This window comes from Mchenga conophoros, linkage group LG4, assembly GCF_057382185.1.
Source record: "Mchenga conophoros isolate Kocher_MC1m ecotype Shallow Benthic linkage group LG4, M_conophoros_male_GT1.1, whole genome shotgun sequence".
NCBI classification, from domain to species: domain Eukaryota; kingdom Metazoa; phylum Chordata; class Actinopteri; order Cichliformes; family Cichlidae; genus Mchenga; species Mchenga conophoros.
In genome coordinates this window covers 84,657-105,706 of record NC_140529.1, presented here as the reverse complement: position 1 = coordinate 105,706, position 21,050 = coordinate 84,657, and the positions used below count along the sequence as shown (strand labels likewise).

Sequence of the window (21,050 nt, the reverse complement as noted above, 5' to 3'; positions counted from 1 at the left end):
CTGCATCAGACAGTGTCTTGGTTTGTTTTTTGTTGCAATAACTGGACTGCAAGAAATTACTGATAGACATTGTTTTGAACATGTAAGTTAGCCAAGCAGCTATTGACAAATGTTGGATTTGTCAATAGCTGCAAATTTTAGTTTCAACAGTTTAATTGTTGAAATTAATCAAATCTGCTATTGAAATCTTCAGGAGTATGTATCATGTTTTTAGCATTTGGAATTCTTTTTATAAGGACTTATTTTAATATTTGTTGGATACTCACAGTGTAGTATGTTAGTGGTGAAACTGTTGAGGTGAGGAAATTTTAATTGAGCAGTACTGGATGTAATTGAGGCAGTTAGTCACCTTATTTTTTATTACGATTTGCGACCTTTGAGTTTTAAGAGTTGATGTTTGACTTTTGTTTATTCAAAAAAGATGGCAAAAGTGAACAATAAATTCTGAGTTTTCCTAAACAGAAAAGGTGACTCTGTTGTACTCATTCCTTTTAGTTATATCAACTTATTCCTATGGGTGACGTAACTGAAAAACAGAACAGTTTACTTTTATTTTAGTCAAAAGGTACATGTCAAATGTAATCAAAACATTGCAGTTCTGATAAGCTTCAACCTTTAAGTTCATAAACACTTCAGGTAATCAGTTGCCTTAATTTCTTTAAGTTCTGCTAACTTCTTTGGGCTTACAGTGTCCATGACATATTTTGGTTCATTTTGCCTTTAGTCTTTCTTTCTTGGAAGAAATGTAATCATAGTATTAACTCCATAAGAACAGCAATGTCACTGTGAGGATGTCTGAGTCTTTGAAGGCAGAAAAGAGCTGAAGGCTGAAAATTGTGCGCCATCAGACACTTGTGGGACTCATTTCAGTCAGCGTGCACAAGCTGATGGACGTAAGATGGAACAGTGTCCCCCACTCCTCTTTGAGATGGCCCTTCAGATGTTGACTCAAAGGAAGATTCCCACTGCTTATTTGAGATGCTGGAAGGGAACATCCTGCTAGCTGCTCGCCAGAGACACTCATAGGAGAGCAGAATTTGAATTACGCTCAAAGTGCAACTTAAAGTCAAAGTGGCAAGACCACTGCAGAAGTCTGACTGTGGAGCGGCCGTGACATTGGCACACCTTGCTGCTGCAGACACCACTGGCTGTTTAAAGACACGTTCACTTTGGAGTCGGAAAATGTGATTAATGTGAATTAAATTAACTCAAGTAGAAAAGAATGAATGTGGGGAAAGTCATTTAACTTGATAGTGCATTTTATTGGATCTCTAACATCATGGGGTGCTTTTTTTCAAACCTAAGAAAGCTCCTTTAGGATTTCAGCGTTACCACAGGCTGAGTAGTGCTGCTCGAGGCGAGTGAACGAACCCTGATGTGTAAATCTGTGGAGTGCCCAATCATCAATCATCAATCTGGTTTATAGAAACAGTGTAACCCAAAGCAAAACTGTTTTAAGCATTTCTCCTTTTCATTTTACACAGTGAACTGCTGATTGTCTGTTGGGTTGTGTATGAGTGCTGCCAAAACACTGACAGGGAAGCAGCATTGATGTCAGCTTGAGTCTGTATTGCACATGACATACTGTATCTATCTTTCTAGTTGAACAGCACCGCACACTCAGACAACCTGCTTTGTTTCCCCATTCTTAACAGACTAATTTGAAGGAATGGCGTCATTTAAGACAAATCATTTTCCTACCTGCTGCTTTAATATATTTAGAACAGATTTTTCTTCCTAATGATGAGAGATTATCCTACACATTTCATTACTAAAGCGCACTAGGGCACACATATTTATTATAATACTTACCTGTTATCAAAGTAAGCTCCTTTATCTCAACTTCTAACATTTTGGAAAGAGATGCAATGAGGTGTGTGTGTCCAAATAGATGGTCTTCCCTGTAAGAAAAAGTAAAGTACAAATGTGCACACATTATACTGTATTTAGAAAAATGAAAATAAAATGTGGGTGTTGTGATTATTTATTTTAGCCACTCCACTCACTCCTTTTCATTGAGGACTACCTCACATGTGCCCTCTGCTGCATCACAACTGAAATGCTCTTTGTGTGCAGTTATTGATCAGTAGGGCGGCTCCCCTAAATCCACAGTCCCCTTAACAATTGCAGCCTGGCTACCTGATCCCCACTTGTGCTTTTTACAGTATTGTCACAAAATTGTTCATTTTCTGTTTTTAAAGGAGCTTTATAAGTTTAGAAGTTTCTCCTACCAGCTGTTTTCTATATGTTCATGTTTTATACTCATCCTCAGACCAAAACTCTATTGTCACCTATTATGTTTTAACCTAATATTTAAATTGCAATATGAATTAAAAAGAGAAGTTGCATGAATTTCATCAAATGACACCAGGTATTATGGTCAGCCTAGAACTTTGTTTTGCGATGCTTTACTCATTGTTTCTTTTCACTCACTCTTTGGTTTGATTTTCAATCACTGTGAGAGATCATCGTTTTTTTCAGCATTTCATCCAGGTGTCAAAGTCGGGCTCAACAGTCCATGCTGTTTAATTTGCTTTAGCTTGCCCTCAGTCTATGTGTATCAACAACATGCTTTGCAACCCACCTCCACCCTCACTCCCCTTTTTCATTCTGTTTCTAACTTAATCAGAGTCCTGTCATTCTTGGCTGCTTTGTTCTGTGCTGGGTCTTGCTGCTGCTGCTCTTTCGATCTCATGAATTCCAGGTATGCACACAGAAGGATGGGCAGGTCCGGCAATGACTCATGCTGCAAAATATGAATTACTGCGCATAGAAATGTCAGCTTTTTTTTTTTTTTACCATTTACCTTTTTTTTTATCGTTTGCAATGTGGACCAAAGTAGTTATTACTGTTTTGCGGTGAGACTAGGCTGATCAGACCCCAGATGTTAGGATGCTGTATATGCCCTTGATGTGGCTGGATTGCTTTTCAGTTGCACCACCACGCTGTCATGTCTCTGTTGCAGTTCAAAGTCCGCGTCAAATGACTTCGAGCATCTTCAACTAGTCTGCTCTTTAGCATCGGTGCTAATTTACATATTTTAATTCCTGCACACAGCACACTTATTTTCATAGTAAGTGTACATTAACATAAAAACAGAGCAGTCCTCCTGCCTCCCACACTTTGAACCACAGGTGTAATAAAGAGAAGAACAATGTGTCTTTTTCACTGTGTGTGTGTGTTCGAGCGATCGTCAAATACATGTCAGGGTAGTGGAATGATGTGTGTGCATGTGTGAACCATTAAATTAGCAGCTTTAAAAGCGCGACCTTTGAGAAAACTCATAGATGTAAATATAAAGGTGGGAGGGAGACAGACTTGACCAGTTTTAAACATTTCTTACTACCAAAGAGCACACTGAAAAATCTTCTTCTTTTTTTTTTAATGTTCCAACAGCTTCTGAAACGAAACCTAATACAGGGAACCATTTCTATTTTACGTATGCTATATTTTTTACCTCCGCACCAGTCATTATCTCACCATTTTTATTTCTTCTAAGTGTCTCGTCTGTTCTGCACTGCATTTCCTGTTGCATGATGGGTGCTAATAAAAAGGCTCTCTTTCTATTATTACCCACAGTGTAAAAAGGATTCAAGGGTTGCAGTGAATCGACAATGCACTGAACTTGCTGCTTGGTTTAGATGTATGGCAGTGCAGCTCTGCCTCTATCTCTGTGCTGTGCTCCTCTGCAGCCCACTGGCTTGTTACATCACAGTTCTGTTTACTGAAGCTGCTGCTTGTAGTTTGAACAGTGGGAGACATACCTGAAGAAGGCAGCTACTGCACAAACAATGTCCTTGTAAAGATGAAGAGACTGTAAGTGTAAAGTGATGCTCCGTAGCACGTATCATAAAACAAGCGATGTATCAAAGAAATTATACTTACTGTTATCTTTGCTGATTACCACACGGATATTATGGCACTTCCAGGTGTGCATAATGTACATCACGATCCTCTGCTCTAATCCCTCCTCAGTTCCATCTGAGATCTTATGAGGAGATTAGTTATGTGACACACTGGCTGTCCCGGATAAGAGCTTGTGAAGATGGTTAACAAGCAGCTCAGTTAACAGAGGGCTTACTTTCTGCTATGTGTGTTCTTCTGTAAGATGCAAAGTTGTTCTTAAAAGACAGGAAAAGTCCAAATTTGTTATTAGACGGGCATTTTGCTGGTTTCTGTTAACTGTTTTGTTGGGGGTTTAAACAAACTCTAAGTACAATTTCTGTCTACAACATTCATCACAAAACATTACAAGTTTAACAAAAACGCTCAGAGACTAAATATGTAAGAAAGATTTGTGATAAGTAAAAAACAATATAACATGCTTACTTCATAAGTTTATATTTGGCTGCTTCAGTCAAATAATACTTGTGCCGGCTTGCCTGTGGTATGTTAACAATTCTTGTGCCAGTGACAGGATGGGGGTGTTCATATTCAGTATACTGTATATATATAGTATAAAACAGAGCATACAAGAAAGCCTAACTCCTTGGAAATTATATTATATATAAAGAAATTAGCAGTGGCTGAAGACTTCACAGTGCTATATGGTAATTAGATGTATGTCATTAGTACTGAATTTGAGCTGAGCTGTGTTATTGTAGATTGTGTAATGTAGAGTAGCATCAGGTCATTTTTAAAAATTGCCTTCCATTTCTGTTTTGATATAATCGTTGATGGATGATGAGCTGAGATATTTCCAGCACACATGGGAGATCATGCGGGATGTTTTTACAGTCACGCTGTCTCACTGACTCTTTAAATATGACCTTTGTCTTAGTGTTGAGCATCATCACAGTATGAGTCAAAGTCAGCAAGATAAACGAGATGTAGTAAAGATGGATGAGTGACAAGAATACAAAGAGAAGCGACAACAGTGTCGTCAGAGAGAACTGATCCCCATCTGCACACACACACACACACACACACACACACACACACACACACACACACACACACACACACACGTCCAAAAATGGAGGTGAAGAGAAGCTCCTGCAACAGATGGCTGTAAATCCCCCATGATGGCTCTTGGAAAGTCAAGACCTTGGAATATCATCACTTGTCCTGGCACAGGTTCTGATACATCAGATAGGCTGTATGTCAATAAGCATCTACCGACAGTTTAGGGCTTTCAATTTATCTCCAGGTGCTTATAATTCTGCACATGTTGTACATATTCACTGTTTTCTCACAGTCTCACTCACTCCATGCCCGTAGGATTCGGCCGCGGCTGTAGGCAGTGTCACTGCTTAGAAGATGGATGGATTTGCTTATGGATTCAAGGGAATACAGTGGGGTCCTATAGTTTATGTTAAAACATACACTGTATACGAGAGATGAAGAAGCAAATGCAAACTAATTTAAACCTGCATTCTTTCACATCGCCACCAGAGATATAACTTCTGGTTGCAGAGAGTCAGATTATTTAGAAGTCAGTGTGGGAAGGATTTAAAACCTCCTGTCAAGTTTATATCAGAGTCAGTGCTTCAGAACTTATACTGTAACATTATAAAGAAAAAAATGTAAATAATGATATAAAAGTGAACATGCTAAAAACTGTTCTATTACTAGATGTTTTAGCAAATATAGAGAGATCCAGCATAGGCAGTAGGGAGGTTGGCTGAATGCTTGGTTCATTCAGCTTCATGGGCTACATTGTCACTTCCAAAACTCTGTAAAATGATTCCATTGAGCATCAGCTCATTTGTTTTCATCACAAGATAAAGTGTTGAATTATAAAGTGAAATCTCTTGATATTTACTGAAATTTTGACACAGACACCTGTGGCTCCAAAACCACTATTATTTCACCAGCTAGCATAAAACAGGAAACTAATGACAAGTAAGAGGTGATCAGAAGAAAAACAATAAAAAACAGAATCCATTATCCATCTGAAGACTATTTCTTTTTAGTGTTGTAGTGTAATCTCCTGAAGCTGCAGTACCAGCAGAGGGAGATATTTTATTTAAGAAGATGAATGAAAAAAATCACAGGAAATGTTTTAAACAGACATTATTTCAATTATAATTGCATGTAAGTACATATTAGCCTTAATTGTTTCTGGCCTAGAAGGACCCTGGTCACTTGCAACTTCCTGGCCTTAAATCTCCCCCTGCTGGTACTGCAACGTCTGCATGCGTGTCCATTTCACGCCTTAGAGAGGCAAAGCCTGAAACGGACACAGTGGACTCGCATGTCTATTACACACTCTGCTGTAATATCAGGTTGTGCCGTGCCCATAAAGATGAATAGTAAGTAAGAGTTGCATAAACCTACCTGACAATCAGTACTTTAGTTCTGCCTGGCTCTCAGACTGTGTAGCAAAGTCTAATGTCAAGCTTTGCTGTTTGCATGGAGCGACTCCTTGGCCAGTATTCAAGCGTTAGGCCGTTTGGTTTTGGTTAGCTTTGTAGAAGTATGCTGTTTTACTGACAGCTCTAAAAAGTGTAATTACTATTGTTGGACACCTGCACAGTCAATTCCAGTTGTTGAATTTGGCAGCAGATCGGTATGCTTGAAAATTAAATTTGGCAGTCTAAGCTGGATCGTAAGTAAAATAGACATGTTAAAGTGTTTAGGAAACATGTTGGTGAGGAAAACTGGACAAAAGCCAGCTAGAATCAGAGAATTGTTGTATGGGAGCTGGAAAATCCTTTTTTCTATCGTGAAACCAGTTCTACAGTTCCCTCATTCAGATTCTAAATTTGACCCTCCTTTCTTCAGTCAGTGTGGTAACTGATAACTTTTATATAACATAGAACACAGAGTAAATGTCCTTTTAACAAACTATTTGTCATTCATTCATGTCTTTTCTTGGACTCTTTACTAGCACACCTATCAAAGTTTTTCCATGTTTACTGAGGGAGGGAACCCCTTCTTCTAATCTTCTCCATAGTCGAATACGTCCAATAACCAACTATGAGGTTGCAGTCCTTCAGATAATCAGAGGCTCCCTAGTTGCAAGCTTAAAGGCAGTCAGGAGTAGACTTTCATATGATAAGGGCAATTACGAGACAGAGCGAACAGCTGGTATGGCAGGTTATTTCTCTAAACCAACTCAAACTGCTTTACTCCAGCAGCGAGCAGAGCTCTGCACTGTAAGTGGAATGATATGGCCCTCCACACATCAGTGAACTCAACGACCCACTGCCATTTCTTTAGATATGCTGACGTAGAAAGACTTTGGATATATTCATTTCTTAGAGGAAGGATCAGCTCTCCCACATGTCTGCAACAGTACTCACATATACTGCTTTTTTCTTTAGTCATCTCATGCAGTCACTGTTAAAATATGGACTCTAACAGCTTATTATATGTACATGTGATTGTTAACTGGTAGAGGGTAATGATATTATTATAAAAAAGACTGAGGAGCAAAAGTAAACAGCTGATTACTTAACTAAAGAGGTGATTTGAGGTTTTGCTATGTAATTATTTATTTAACCTCAACCTCTTAAAATCACCAGGTTGCCAGAGCCCTGGTGAGATTTTATCGGTTGCCTTAGTGTTTAATTCTACCATTGAGCTCATCAACCTGTTTACATTGAATGGAAGTCTTATAACAAACCTAACCTAATGCCAAAGAGGTTTTCTGTTGACCTATTGGATACTAAAAGAGTAAGCCAGCTAAGATTTAAAGAAAAATTAAGCCCAACATATTTAAAAAATGGAATCTATGTTCATGGATATATGCATCGTATTCAGTCCTGTGAAATTCCTCGTTGGGCACATATACAGTAAAAATACTCATGCATTCACATTTAAAGCTATTTCCAGAAAATAAAGGAATTCTGTTGGGTGAGCAAGCTGGATTTGGGTTTGCTCACCCAAATGACATTCTAGATCATTTAATACCGTTTCGCCCAGTGTTCCAAAAAGAATCATCCCAGAAGTTGCATTGACATGTGTGGCCATTTTTCAAAAGTAATTTCACAGTTTATCACTATTTCTTGGACCTTTTAGCAAACACATAATAGTAAACAGTGATTACAAGTTTCCCACCTCTGCCTTACTTCCCTCAATAAGATTGACAAGCTTGGATATTCTCTTGATCAACTCTCATATCATATTTTGAGATCTGAATAATTGCTTTGACTAGCTGAATTTTATAAAAAGAGAGATAATGATAAATTTAATATAGTGTACTCCACTCTGCTATTTCTGGAAATTACTATCAAGGCAGCAGGACTGGTATACTTATTTCTACTAGTTTAATGATATTGAAGACTGTAAGTATTACTTTGAGCTCAATTTCATTCAATATAATTATTGGAATGATGAAAATGTGTTGAACCATTTTCAGGGAAATTCTTCTAATATAGAATGCTAAAAATAACCAACTGATGGTCAGAGGTAAGTGTCAGAGTGACATCGTACTCATTCTGGTGAATGGAGTGTCTCTGCATAATGTTCACTTAGAGTCAAGATCACTATGACCTCAAAAATATGTTTTGGCTGTAATTTAAAAATTCATCAGCGAATTGCTTTACAATTCCTTTTTTTTGCCTGTCCCATTTGGTTCTTTAGCTGTCAGAATTGTTGTCTGAAGACCAACAAGTATACCCAATGATACCCTTGCCGTATTGGTCCATTTGATCAATCTTTGTTGTTATTATTTATTTTATTTTATTTTCAGTTGTTACACATGGGACAGACATGACTGAGGGATAGGAAAGGGAGAAAGAAAGATGAAGGAAAAGAAAAACAGAAGGGAAGAGGGACAGTGAGAAAGGGCACTTAAAAAGAGAAAGAAGAGGAAAAAACTCTCCTGGATCACCTGTTGAGAGAAAAAGAAGAGAAAACAAGCAAAAAAACAGAGCAACATACTAAACACAACACCATCATGTTAATCTAGCTAAGTGTAAACAGCAGTAAATACTAAATATTGAATGTTGTTGTGTAGCAAGCAGGACCGACAGCGCACAATGTGCCTGGAAATAGCAGCCAATAAAGGTGTAGTTTATGTCTATGAACAGTGAACACCCGTGTGCACACCTGTGTGGATCAGCGCGCTTCTATTCAAAAGGTTTCCCCATGTAATGGTCTGCTAGAGGATGTAGAGAGCCATAGCCCCACTCCCATGGCATGAAGCAGGCATGGAGGAGATCCAGGCTCCAGACATCCCGAGGCCCCAGAGTGCGAAAGCCCAAGGAGGACCACCGGAGGGGCATCCGTGCCACCCTCCTAAGAAGAGCTGAGGAGAGCCCCAGACGAGGGGTCACCCAGTAGCCACGGAGCAGAAGCCAGAGGGGGCTGCAGTGGCGTGCCCGCCAGCTCTGCCGGCAGCCAGCTGTGCTAGAGTGAACCGAGCCGCAGGCCCAAAGGCCTGAGGGCCCCCTTTGCCCTGGAAGAGGCCTGACCGAGCAACAGGCACCAGGCCCCACCAAGTAGTCACCGGGAGTGAGCTGGTACATACCTGAGCGCCCAACCCCAGACACCAAGAACCACCAACGCACCGACCCCTGAGGGCATCTGTTACCGGCAGGGAGTGTGGTGAGGGGCCTTTATTGCTTTATAATTCCACAAGTTCAACAGGACAAGATGATAAAGTCAAAATCAAAAGTCATCTTTATTTTACCAACTAGTGAAATAAACTGTCTTATAATGAAGGTGCTGTCAGGGTCCTGGGTCTGAGCAACCCAGGATCCCTGAGCAGTTATGAATTATATTATTATTATTATATGTATTTTGGTGTTGCTGCTGCTCTTCTCCATGCTTGTAGATGTGAGTGTGTGTGTGTGTGTGTGTCTGCGGGTATGCTTGGAGGATGGAGCTCAGCCACCTGCAGGCCTGAGGGGTGTGGCCCTGCGGAAGGACTGGCCACACCCGAAGTCACACACCTGCTGCTGATCAGGCCTCGTCGGGGGAGCTACTTAGGAGAGAGTTGGAGCTCCCACCGACGCGGGATCATTTCCTTGAAACTCCACGAGGAGCGTGGAAGGCACGAAGAGCAGCGAGCACCGGGGGGTGCTGACACGGGAGCGGAGAGCACAGAGACACGAACTATTCACACAGAGACACGACACGGGAGTCTGGGAGAACACGGGGATTTATTGTTGTTTTTGTTCCACTCTGTAAATAAACACACTGTTTATACATAGAGCACCGCGCCTGGGTCCTCCTCCTTCCCCACATCCCCACGGTGTGCCATGCCGCACCGTGACAGAATGATCCCGCCACTTATGGACCCAGCGGTCTCCGAGGAGAGGCTCAGGAGGGAAGTTATGGATGAAGTGTACCACCTATGTGAGGTGTGGTGGGAGAAGCCAGCGGAAGGTTTGCGTCGCGCCGTGGAGAGGCGGCTGCAGGAGATGCTTTTTAAATTCCCCTGGCTGGTGGACTCCCTTAATGCAGTGGTCCTGGACTTCCTACTTTCCACCCTCCACCTCCACTCTCCTCCTCAGGCTGCCCACCAGCTCGGACAGCTGGTGGATTCACTGCCTGAGACGCCGGCCCCGACGCCGACACGGAAACGACGTTCGCGCCGCCAGCGTTCCTCACCGCAGCTAAATCCACAGACATCTCAACAGCCGGCTGTGGTGAGTCATATGGACAATTCATCGTCACTCACCTCAACTGTTTACTCTGGGGCTATGTTTATACGGTCAGCTGCCCAGCCGGTAGCCAAAGCGCAGCCCGCGGCCCAGCTGGTCGCTGTACCTCAGCCTATCGCCCGGCTAGTGATCCAGCCGTCACCTGCTGAATCATCCCCCGCGACATCTACCTCACCGCTTACCGTTTCATCCTGTTCACCATCCACATCACACGCTCAGCCATCTTCTCCACCAGCAGCAGCCTCCATTCCACTGCCCACTCCAGCGGCCTTGTCCGGAGAGAGCGACCTCACCCGCGTCCAACGCCTGATGGACTGGGTAACTCACACCACCAACGCAAGGGCAGGAGTGGTGGGGTTAAACGCCATCGAGGCAATCCTGGAGGGAAACCCCTACCTCAGCAAGCTCAAGGGAGTTTCCGCCTGCCTTTGCACCCTGCGTAAAGCCCGGGGGGTAGTGCAAGCTCGGGAAACCTCAGACTTCGTCCAGCTGCAGCAGGAGCTCAGCATGCCCGAGCAGGAGCTCAGCGAGCCGGAGGAGCCCGCACCGTCAGCTGAGGCGCTCAGCGAGCCGGAGGAGCTCAGCATGCCCGAGTAGGAGCTCAGTGAGCCGGAGGAGCCCGCACCGCCAGCTGAGGAGCTCAGCGAGCAGGAGGAGCTCGGCATGCCCGAGCAGGAGCTCAGTGAGCCGGAGGAGCCCGCATCGCCAGCTGTGGAGCTCAGCATGCCCGAGCAGGAGCTCAGCGAGCCGGAGGAGCCCGCACCGCCAGCTGAGGAGCTCAGCGAGCCGGAGGAGCCCGCACCGCCAGCTGAGGAGCTCAGCGAGCCGGAGGAGCTCAGCATGCCCGAGCAGGAGCTCAGCGAGCCGGAGGAGCCCGCACTGCCAGCTGAGGAGCTCAGCGAGCCGGAGGAGCTCGGCATGCCCGAGCAGGAGCTCAGTGAGCCGGAGGAGCCCGCATCGCCAGCTGTGGAGCTCAGCATGCCCGAGCAGGAGCTCGGCGAGCCGGAGGAGCCCGCTCTGCCAGCTGAGGAGCTCAGCGAGCCGGAGGAGGAGCTCAGCGAGCCGGAGGAGGAGCTCTCGCTGCCGGCCGAGGAGGAGCTCTCGCTGCCGGCCGAGGAGGAGCTCTCGCTGCCGGCCGAGGAGGTCAGCGGACCGGAGGGACCTCCACGTCTAGCGCGGCCTCCTCGCCGCCCACGTCCGGTGCGTCCACGTCAGCGATCGGCGCGTCATGGACCTGTTGCCACGCCTCGCTGTTGCTCACCGGAGCAGCGACGTTGCCATCGGACCCGTGGCAGGCCACCGGAACCGTTACACCGCCACCGGACCCGTGGCAGGCCGCCGGAGGAGCAGCGCCGCCGCCACCGGACCCGTGGCAGGCCACCAGAACCGTTCCGCCGCCACCGGACCCGTGGCAGGCCACCAGAACCGTTCTGCCGCCACCGGACCCGTGGCTGGCCGCCGGAGGAGCAGCGCCGCCGCCACCGGACCCGTGGCAGGCCCCCTGAACTGTTTTGCTGCTGCCGCCGGACCCGGGGCCGTCTGCCGGAGCTGCTACGTCGCCGCCGTTGGGCTCGAGGTAGGCCCCCTGAACTCTCTTGTTGTGTTGATGGGCCGCCTGTGACTGTTTGTGGCGTCTTTTCGTTTTCTTTTTGCACCGCTGCGGGATGCGCGGTCTGACTCTGAGACTGTGGACTGGGTCGGTTTGTTGTTTTGTTGTTTTTGCTTGTTTTGGTTCTGGCCCTCCGTCCTGGTTCCCCCAGCCGCCCGCCCTGGGTTGGTTGTGCTGTTTTTTGTTTTGGTTTTGGGGTCGTCGGGAGCCGACCCTTAGAGGGGGGGTACTGTCAGGGTACTGAGCAGTTATGAATTATATTATTATTATATGTATTTTGGTGTTGCTGCTGCTCTTCTCCATGCTTGTAGATGTGAGTGTGTGTGTGTGTGTGTGTCTGCGGGTATGCTTGGAGGATGGAGCTCAGCCACCTGCAGGCCTGAGGGGTGTGGCCCTGCGGAAGGACTGGCCACACCCGAAGTCACACACCTGCTGCTGATCAGGCCTCGTCGGGGGAGCTACTTAGGAGAGAGTTGGAGCTCCCACCGACGCGGGATCATTTCCTTGAAACTCCACGAGGAGCGTGGAAGGCACGAAGAGCAGCGAGCACCGGGGGGTGCTGACACGGGAGCGGAGAGCACAGAGACACGAACTATTCACGCAGAGACACGACACGGGAGTCTGGGAGAACACGGGGATTTATTGTTGTTTTTGTTCCACTCTGTAAATAAACACACTGTTTATACATAGAGCACCGCGCCTGGGTCCTCCTCCTTCCCCACATCCCCACGGTGTGCCATGCCGCACCGTGACAGGTGCTGCTTGACTGCTTTCATGTCTGGTCCCCTGTGATGCAAGTACATACTGATTGATTAGATATGATTCCACGTGCAATCATGTGTCTTTAATGCATATGAACATTTGCATTTAGTAAAATATTACTGTTACTTTGCTTAATAATATCACAATACTGCTGTAATACCACATATTTTTCCTTAAAACCTTCATCACTTCATATAAATGTTAAGTTATTTAAACCTAAACTGTGGTTCACCAAAAATTACATAATAAGAAGATTTAATTTTTCAGTGTCAACTCTTAAACAATTAAGAGTTGTGTCTCAATATTTAATTTGTTAATAAATAAACCATAAAAGAAAGCTCCTAACATTTTGTTATGAAAGTGCTGTATTCCAAATCACTTTTAATGAGCTAGATAAATAAAATGGAGACACATGAAGGTATTTGAACACTTGTAGACAGTAAAGTTATGTTTTAAGTACAGTTCACTGGGAAACATGAAACGATTGTCCACACTCAAGCAAAGGAAAAGACCATTGCTCTATCCTAATCCATCCTGACTGATTTTTTATCTAATTTTGCATTTTGATTGTGTCCTTGACATACTGGTAGGATAAGAAGGTACAAGCAGTCCATTCACTTTGCACAAGGAGTCCAGCTCAACCAGAATGCAGTTGCAAGAAGGTTTGCAGTGTCTCCGAGTGTGGTAAAGATGCCAGGAGATTAAATGTGGAGAGCAGGATAGGGCTGTAGAACACATGTGACTTGTGTGTTGTTTGTGCGAGGAAGAACAGAACAAAGACTGTTAGCCATTTAGTTGGAATCATGCTTATAGCCTGTAGCCATCCAGATTGATTATCATACACCAGAGATAGGGGGAAACAGAACTAGCTGGTACGGCATTGGCTTCCTGTTCTCTTCTCAGGTGGGGAGCAGGTTCACACAATGTCATTAATCAAGGAAAAATTGACTGCCAGGAGCCAGCTGGAAGTGTCGTTCATTTTTTGATCTTTTGCTGGAATTTATCTTCTTATGAATTAAATAATAAAAAAACCCCAAACAATTAGTAATCAGTGATGAAATTTGGAGTCCACTGTAATATACTTTCAGAATCAGAATACTTTATTAATCCCTGAAGAAGTTATCTGTTTACAGTTACTCCAAGACAGTAAAAACAGTAACTCACCAAACTACATTAAATAATACAATTAACTGCAGTTACAAAATATAACAAAGAAGCTTTAATAGATACAAATAGCTCTAATTATAAATATCCCAGTATACTACACAAGTTAAACACAAATGACATTGAGGTGCCTCTATTATCATAATATAATTTGATATTTTCTCTGTAGAGACTGTGCAGATATTTGGGTGAGAAACTACTGCAGTGTGTATTGCACTTCAGATGGAGGAATAGTACATTTAGGTAATCTTAGTCTCTCACTGAACATGTTCCTGTGACTGGTCAGTATGTCATGGAGTGAGTTGGAGGCATTATCCAGCACTGTCCTTATCTTGGAAAACATCTGCTTCTCCGACCCCACATTAAGAGAGTCCAGATCCATCCCAATAATGTTACTGACCTTGTTGATCAGTTTATTGAGACTGTTGGCATCCTCAACCTGCTGCACCAGCGTGCAACAACACAGAGGATGACACTGACCACAACAGACTTGTAGCAAATCCTGAGCATCGTCTATTACCCTCACAGTGCTCGCCGGCTGATGGGCGTAGACATGAGTAATGAGGTAGATGTTGGCAACCTCAACATTGATACTGGATGTATTTTAATTCACAGGAATTCTAAATTATAGAAACTACTTATAATATTTTTTGTATTTTAATCATATTTCATGAATCTAAAAGTAACAGGAACATTCTGTGAAATTTATTGAAAAATGTTTTTTTTTTCACAGTGAGAATGACACAGACACACATTATACACAGAGACAGACTAACAGGCTGAATGAACTATTCTAACACAGCTCTAGCAATATTAAGAAGTCTTTTGGGCCTGATTAGACATACATATAGATGACCTATTTGCTTGTAGTAAAGTTTATCTGTTTTAGTAAATGTGTTCCTTCTCTCAGTTCCTGTGTGTTGTTTGATATTTGTAACTGTAATACTGCTTGATATGATTCATCCTGCCAAATCATCTGAGCCATGTATACTAGCTAATTAGTATTGCCATCAGTGATGGGATTTCATTATCACTCATTCTGTCAGTGCATTCAGTGTCGGCAGCATTTCCTGCACTGCTTAACAAGCTTGACATTGTGCAGTAATATTAGAGTCCTATTCTGATTTCAGTAGGAAAATATTGAATTTTAACACTGAAAGGCATTCTTACTCGACAATATGGCCTTGGGCGGCTGGCTTGTCATTGCAGACGAAGGTCTGCCAGACCTCATCTTGACGTTTTTATATGCTTTAGTGCCATTGGAAACAGTGGAAGGAAACCTGCAGCCTAAGACAAGTTGCATGCAAGATATGTAAGTAAAAACTCTGTTTTTAAATGCCCCCAAAATTATTGCTCTGGCTTATTTGCTTATTTGAATTCTACCAGGATTGAAAAATAGTTTATGCAAATGGGATCGCTGGCGCTCCAGTGGGTTTTTAGGATTAAGGAGAATTCATTCATTTGATTTTCGGATAAGAGGCAATTCAGGTTTTAAAAAAGCAAACAAACGAAACAAAACGAAACAAAACAAAACGAAAAACTCTTTAAAGCTAATGGTTGAAATCTGACTGCTTTAGAAATTATTTTTAAACTTTATGAATTTATGAATGAAACCTTTAAAATAAAGATGGCATACGGAGCTGAGAGAGTTCTTTGTAAATTCTGATGATTTTGATGTTGTGGCACTTGCATTTTGTCCTGAATTTGTTGACGACTGTTCTCCACAAAATAGCAAATTCTTACAAAGGAAAAGTGAAAAATGAATGTTTATTTTTTTGTCATCACAGTTATTTGTCACTTTTGATAAATAATCCATTGCCGTCTAAGTACCTGTACCTACACACATAAATTAGCTTTCCTAGTTTTGTAATTTAGATGCTAATAAGTCATATGTTTTTTGCTAAGCTGCTTAACATTGACCTATGAATCATTTAAGCATAAAAAAAACAATCTAAATGAAGGGATAAACTTGTGTTGTGGCTATGTGCAAAAGTGCATCATCTGTTCCTATTTCCTTAGTTGAGATTACACAACAAAAAAGCCAAATATGATGCAGTGTGATAGGCGTGTAATTGTGTTTTTGTAACAAAATGATCATTCAAAAAGGGTTATAAGCTGAAAACTCCTGGTGTGCAATGTATCCTTAAAAAATCTGAGCAAACTGGTCAAGTGGAGTACGAAAACGTGTAAAGCCGGGGAAAAGTATTTGAAAGTCCTTAAGAAACAAGAAAGGAATCCAACAAAGACTAAGATGCAATACCATAAGCATCTGATTGGTAACGGCTTCATTTTTCAGCTTGACAATGAAACCAGGCAGAGTCCCAATTAAGTAAAAGCATTACTGGACGTCATTCCCTTTTCCATTAGTACCTACTTGGATCAACTCGGCAGGGTCTGACATGCGCTTCAGGGTTTTCCATTAGGTCATAGTAACTGGTCCGAGGTACTTTTTTATTACCTGCTCGCCTGGGGTTTCAGTCCACGCAGGTACCAAAATGTGACGTCGTCAGGCTGCATGCCACCGATTGGCTGGTCAGTAGCTTCACTCAATAAGTCATGAAATGCCTACAACAAACAACGCATTGATCATTGATCTGACGAAAAGCCACAGACTGAACAGCAGGTATATTCTTGCATCGATGTCCACCTTTTTTGTATTGTTCGTGTGGATGCTCGGACATGCTGCTACAATGACAACCTCGCACGTTAGGTAGTACTGGATTGTAATTGAAAACCAGTCGATCCAAGTTGAGTCGTTGTAATCCATGAGTCGATCCGAGTAGTTACAAATGGAAAAAGGGGCTCAAGTGTTGGATCAGCTTGACAGAGAACGGAACAACAGGCTGCCAACATCTAAAGAAGACCTTTGCAATGTCCTACAAGATATAATATAGTTTAATATAGTTCTGTGTAATCATATTTGTCTGTATAGTTCTGTCAAGCTTGCCCGGGGGAACACCAAGGCGTTCCCAGGCCAACTGAGAGATATAATGTTCCAGCGTGTCCTGGGTCTGCCCCGGGGGCCTCCTCCCGGTGGGACATGCCTGGAACGCCTCACCCAGGTGGTGCCCAGCAGGCATCCCTTGTCAGATGCCCGAACCACCCCAACTGGCTCCTTTCGATGTGGAGGAGCAGCAGCTCTACTCTGAGCCCCTCCCGGATGGCTGAACTTCTTACCCCATCTCTAAGGGAGAGGCCAGCCACCCTTTGGAGGAAGCTCACTTCTGCTGCTTGTATCCGCGATGTTGTTCTTTAGATCACTACCCACTAGAGATGGATATCGTTTAGGTTTTATCCGATACCAGTGCCAAACCGGTACTTTTGAAACGGTGCCGGTGCTTAAACAGTGCTCGAACTGGTGCCTAAAGAATCAAGAATACAAACTTTGTCCAAAAAACCTCTCATGTTTAGCTGTTTTTTTGTAAATGTTAGCCTTTTCTGCAGCTATAGGGCATATATGGTATCACTCTTGGCTCGAAGCAGTGCTTAAACAATGGAAAAAAGACAAACTTTGTCCAAAAACCTCTCATGTTTAACTGTTTTCCACTTTTTCTTTGGTCATTTTAGCCTTTTTGGCCAGGGTGAAGGGAGCGTGGTTAGCCTACTCAATGTAAATTACACACGAACATTAAGCTACTTGCCCAAAGAAGAACGGCTGCTGCTGCCCATCATCATCCGTCATCATTTCTTCATACACCATACACATCATACACTGGCAGGGCTAGGGGCCAGGACTCTACTCTTCGGGTTCTTGGGGGATAACTCCGGGTCCGATAACGGGCACCACACCCGCAGTAGATGTGCTCGATGTGAGGCCTCGCAACAAGCTATCAAATACGATGCATTTCTCGGCTTTTAAAAAACGCTATGCATCGCCAGGTTCGTCGTCAGATTCGAGGTGTTACCTCCTTTGCACAGTATCACAGTACCACCTTAAAGCACTCGTTGCAGGCTGCTGAGTTTGCATCTTTTGCTGTGAAGTACAGCCGCTTCGCCTTGGGCATTTTTAATCTGTAGCTCTGCTCTAAAAGAACGTACGTACCTGGGCCCACCTACTATCCTTGCAAAGGCAAAATGATTGTCTAGAATCCAAAGTGTATGACATCTCAGGAAAAAAAAAAAGCACCGAAATAAAACACCGAAATGTGCGCTTCTTTTCGGTCTGGTTACTACCGTTTATGCCATTACCGGTACCCATCCTTACTACCCACAACTCGTGACTATAGGTGAGGGTAAGGACATAGATTGACCGGTAAATTGAGAGCTTCACTTTCACACTCAGCTCCCTCTTCACCACGACAGACCGGCACAGCGTCTGCATCACTGCAGCCGCAGCACCAATCCGCCGGTCGATCGCCCTTCTCTCGTCATTCGTGAACAAGACTCCGAGATACTTAAACTCCTCCATTTGGGGCAGGAAGTTGTCCCTGACCCAGAGTTGGCACTCCACCCTTTTCTGGCTGAGGACCAAGCCTGGTAGAACTATACAGACTCTGTTTTTGCTTTATATAGTGTATTTATTTTTATGTTTTCAAATGTTAATAAATCATTCCACAATTTGTCCATTTCCTAAAGAAACTGCAAAAATATAACCCAAGCAACTTACAGTAATAATAAAAATAATGCAACAAACAGAGAACGGGACATTTTAGGTAATAACAGTAAGCTTTTCTACCTTTAATTCTTTTTGGTCTGTGTGTTTACTTATTATCCATATTTAATTCCATTTTTATAGTGTAGGATTAGATTTAGGATTTCATTTATTTTGTAATTTTAACTATGTAACTCCAGTAGCTACAAAAAGTCCTTTGATGAAAATGTGAATTAGGCAGAGCATCAAGTTGTATATTTTGGCTGGCACACCTCATATTCAGGTATAATATGTTCAGTAAAGCAGAAATAAAAGGAATAAAGCTGTAAGAGCCCTGACCCCTGACTTATCCTTTTTATGTCATCTATGTGGAACCGTCTCTTCTCACCAGGCATTGTAGGATTAGCATCTGACCTGTATCACCCTTATAGAGCTGCTGATAGCAGTCTGTAAAGACTCCTATTGAACAGCGCAGTTTAGCTATTCCTCAACAATCCTCACAAGCACTCAAAACACCCACACTACTTTCCCACCCCCTTTATATCTTCTTAAGAATGTGAGATTACCACATGACACACAGCACCCTGAAATCTCCCAAGACAGTGTTATTTTAAGTCTATCTCTGTAATGTCAGATATGAAATAGATGAGATGGATAAGGAGAAGACGAGATGCACATCATCCTTTGTCATCATCCAAACGATGAAAAATGTAATAATAATTAAAAGCTTGGCAATTTTTTTCCCCTGTTCAGGTTATTTTATATCAACATGCCACATGACCCTTGTCCTGACTAGGGAGAAGGGGGGTTGTGCAAAATTTTTACAAACAACCACCTACAAAGCAAATGTAGGAAATGCGTTTTTTCTGTATAATAAAGCTTTTAGAGCTTTTCTTGTCAAATATTGTATAGCTGTTTGGGTGAGGCGGTTTCTGAAGCTGTCCATCCACCCATCAGGCCTTTCTGATTTCCTTTGCAACTGGATCTTTATAAGCACACAACAAAAGGAGTGTGGTATTTGATCCAGCTTTCCTCCACTTTGGAACAAAAAGTGCTTTGTACAGTAGTGTCAAATGTAAGACTAAATTTATAGAATATCCTATCTTGTTAAAATGTTATTTCTGACTTTTGTTTCTGTTTCCAGTCTAATCTCTCATCTGAGAGTTAACTGTCTGGACAATATTCAGCCTAAACAACATAAATAAAAGAATTCCTGTATGTTGTAGTGATGATAAAAATAATAATAAATTATGCTGTTGTGTGAAGTGGATTTATGAGAAAATAAAAAAGAAGAAAGAAGACACAAGCCAAATGCAGGTAAACTGGTAATTCTAAAGTGATCATAGATGTGAATATAAATGTAAATGTCAGTGTTTGTCTCTGTGTTAGCTCTGTGATAGACCTGCATCCTGTCCAGGTTGTACCTCATCATAACCTACAGTGTAAAGTATTTTCAGCGCTTACCTTGTTCCACAGTTTGTTATGTTACAGCCTTATTCCAAGATGGATTTCATTCATTTGTTATCTCAAAATTCTACACCTACTGCCCCATCATGGCAAAGTGAAAAAAGTTTGTGGAAGGTGACAGAAAACTTTCTGCAGCGTTGAAGGTCAAAATGTGCACAGTGGCCTCTGTCACCCATAAATGGAAGAAGTTTGGAACCACCAACTTTTCCAGCCAATAGAGTGATCTGGGTAGGGGTGTTTTATTCAGGGAAGTGACCAAGAACCTGACGGTCACTGTCACAGAGCTCCAGCATTGCTCTTTGGAGAGAGGAGAACCTTACAGAAGGACAGCTTTTTCTGCAGCACTCCACTAATCAGGCCTGTATTGTGAAGTGGCCAGTAAATGGTACATGAAAGTCTGCCTGGAGTTTGCCAAAAGACACTGGAATGACTCCCATTCTTTTTTGGACAGCATGAACTGGAAGACTAGTCATGGTCTAGGGAAACATGCATTATTATACAAAGACATTCCTGATGATAACCTGCTCCAGAGTGCTCTGGATCTTGGACTGGCAGGACAACTACCCTAAACACACAGCCAAGATAGCAAAGAAGTGACTCTGGGACCACCCCGTGAACATTCTTGAGTGGTCAAATCAGAGCTCAGACATGGATCTGATTGAACATATCTGGAGAGATCTGAAATTGGCTGTGCAGTGACTCTCCCATTCTCCCCATTCAACCGTATGGAGCTTGACAGATTCGGCAAAGAGGAATAGTTGAAATCTTCCCTAAAATAGTTGTGCCAAACTTTGTAGCATCATACTGAAAAAAACCTGAGGCTGTAAATTCTGCCAAATGTACTTCAAAATAGTATTGTGCACAGGGTGAGAATTTGTCATTATGGGGTAAATGAATGTGA

The 21,050-nt window shown here is 43.0% G+C and overlaps 1 protein-coding gene across 1 annotated transcript; it reads left to right on the top strand.

The window, feature by feature from the left end:
* Nucleotides 1–11,219: 11,219 nt before the first annotated feature.
* LOC146575198 (uncharacterized) lies at nt 11,220–13,913 on the top strand. Its single transcript, XM_085272467.1, has 2 exons — nt 11,220–12,003; nt 13,831–13,913. The coding sequence occupies exons 1-2, from the start codon at nt 11,220–11,222 to the stop codon at nt 13,911–13,913; spliced, it is 867 nt and encodes a 288-aa protein (XP_085128593.1).
* Nucleotides 13,914–21,050: the final 7,137 nt, after the last annotated feature.

Coding starts and splice junctions, on each gene's coding strand:
- LOC146575198 (XM_085272467.1), top strand. CDS start 11,220: ATGCCCGAGCAGGAGCTCAGTGAGCCGGAGGAGCCCGCATCGCCAGCT. Junction 12,004..13,830: donor GTTCTGCCGCCACCGGACCC/GTGGCTGGCCGC, acceptor TTCTCTTCTCAG/GTGGGGAGCAGGTTCACACA.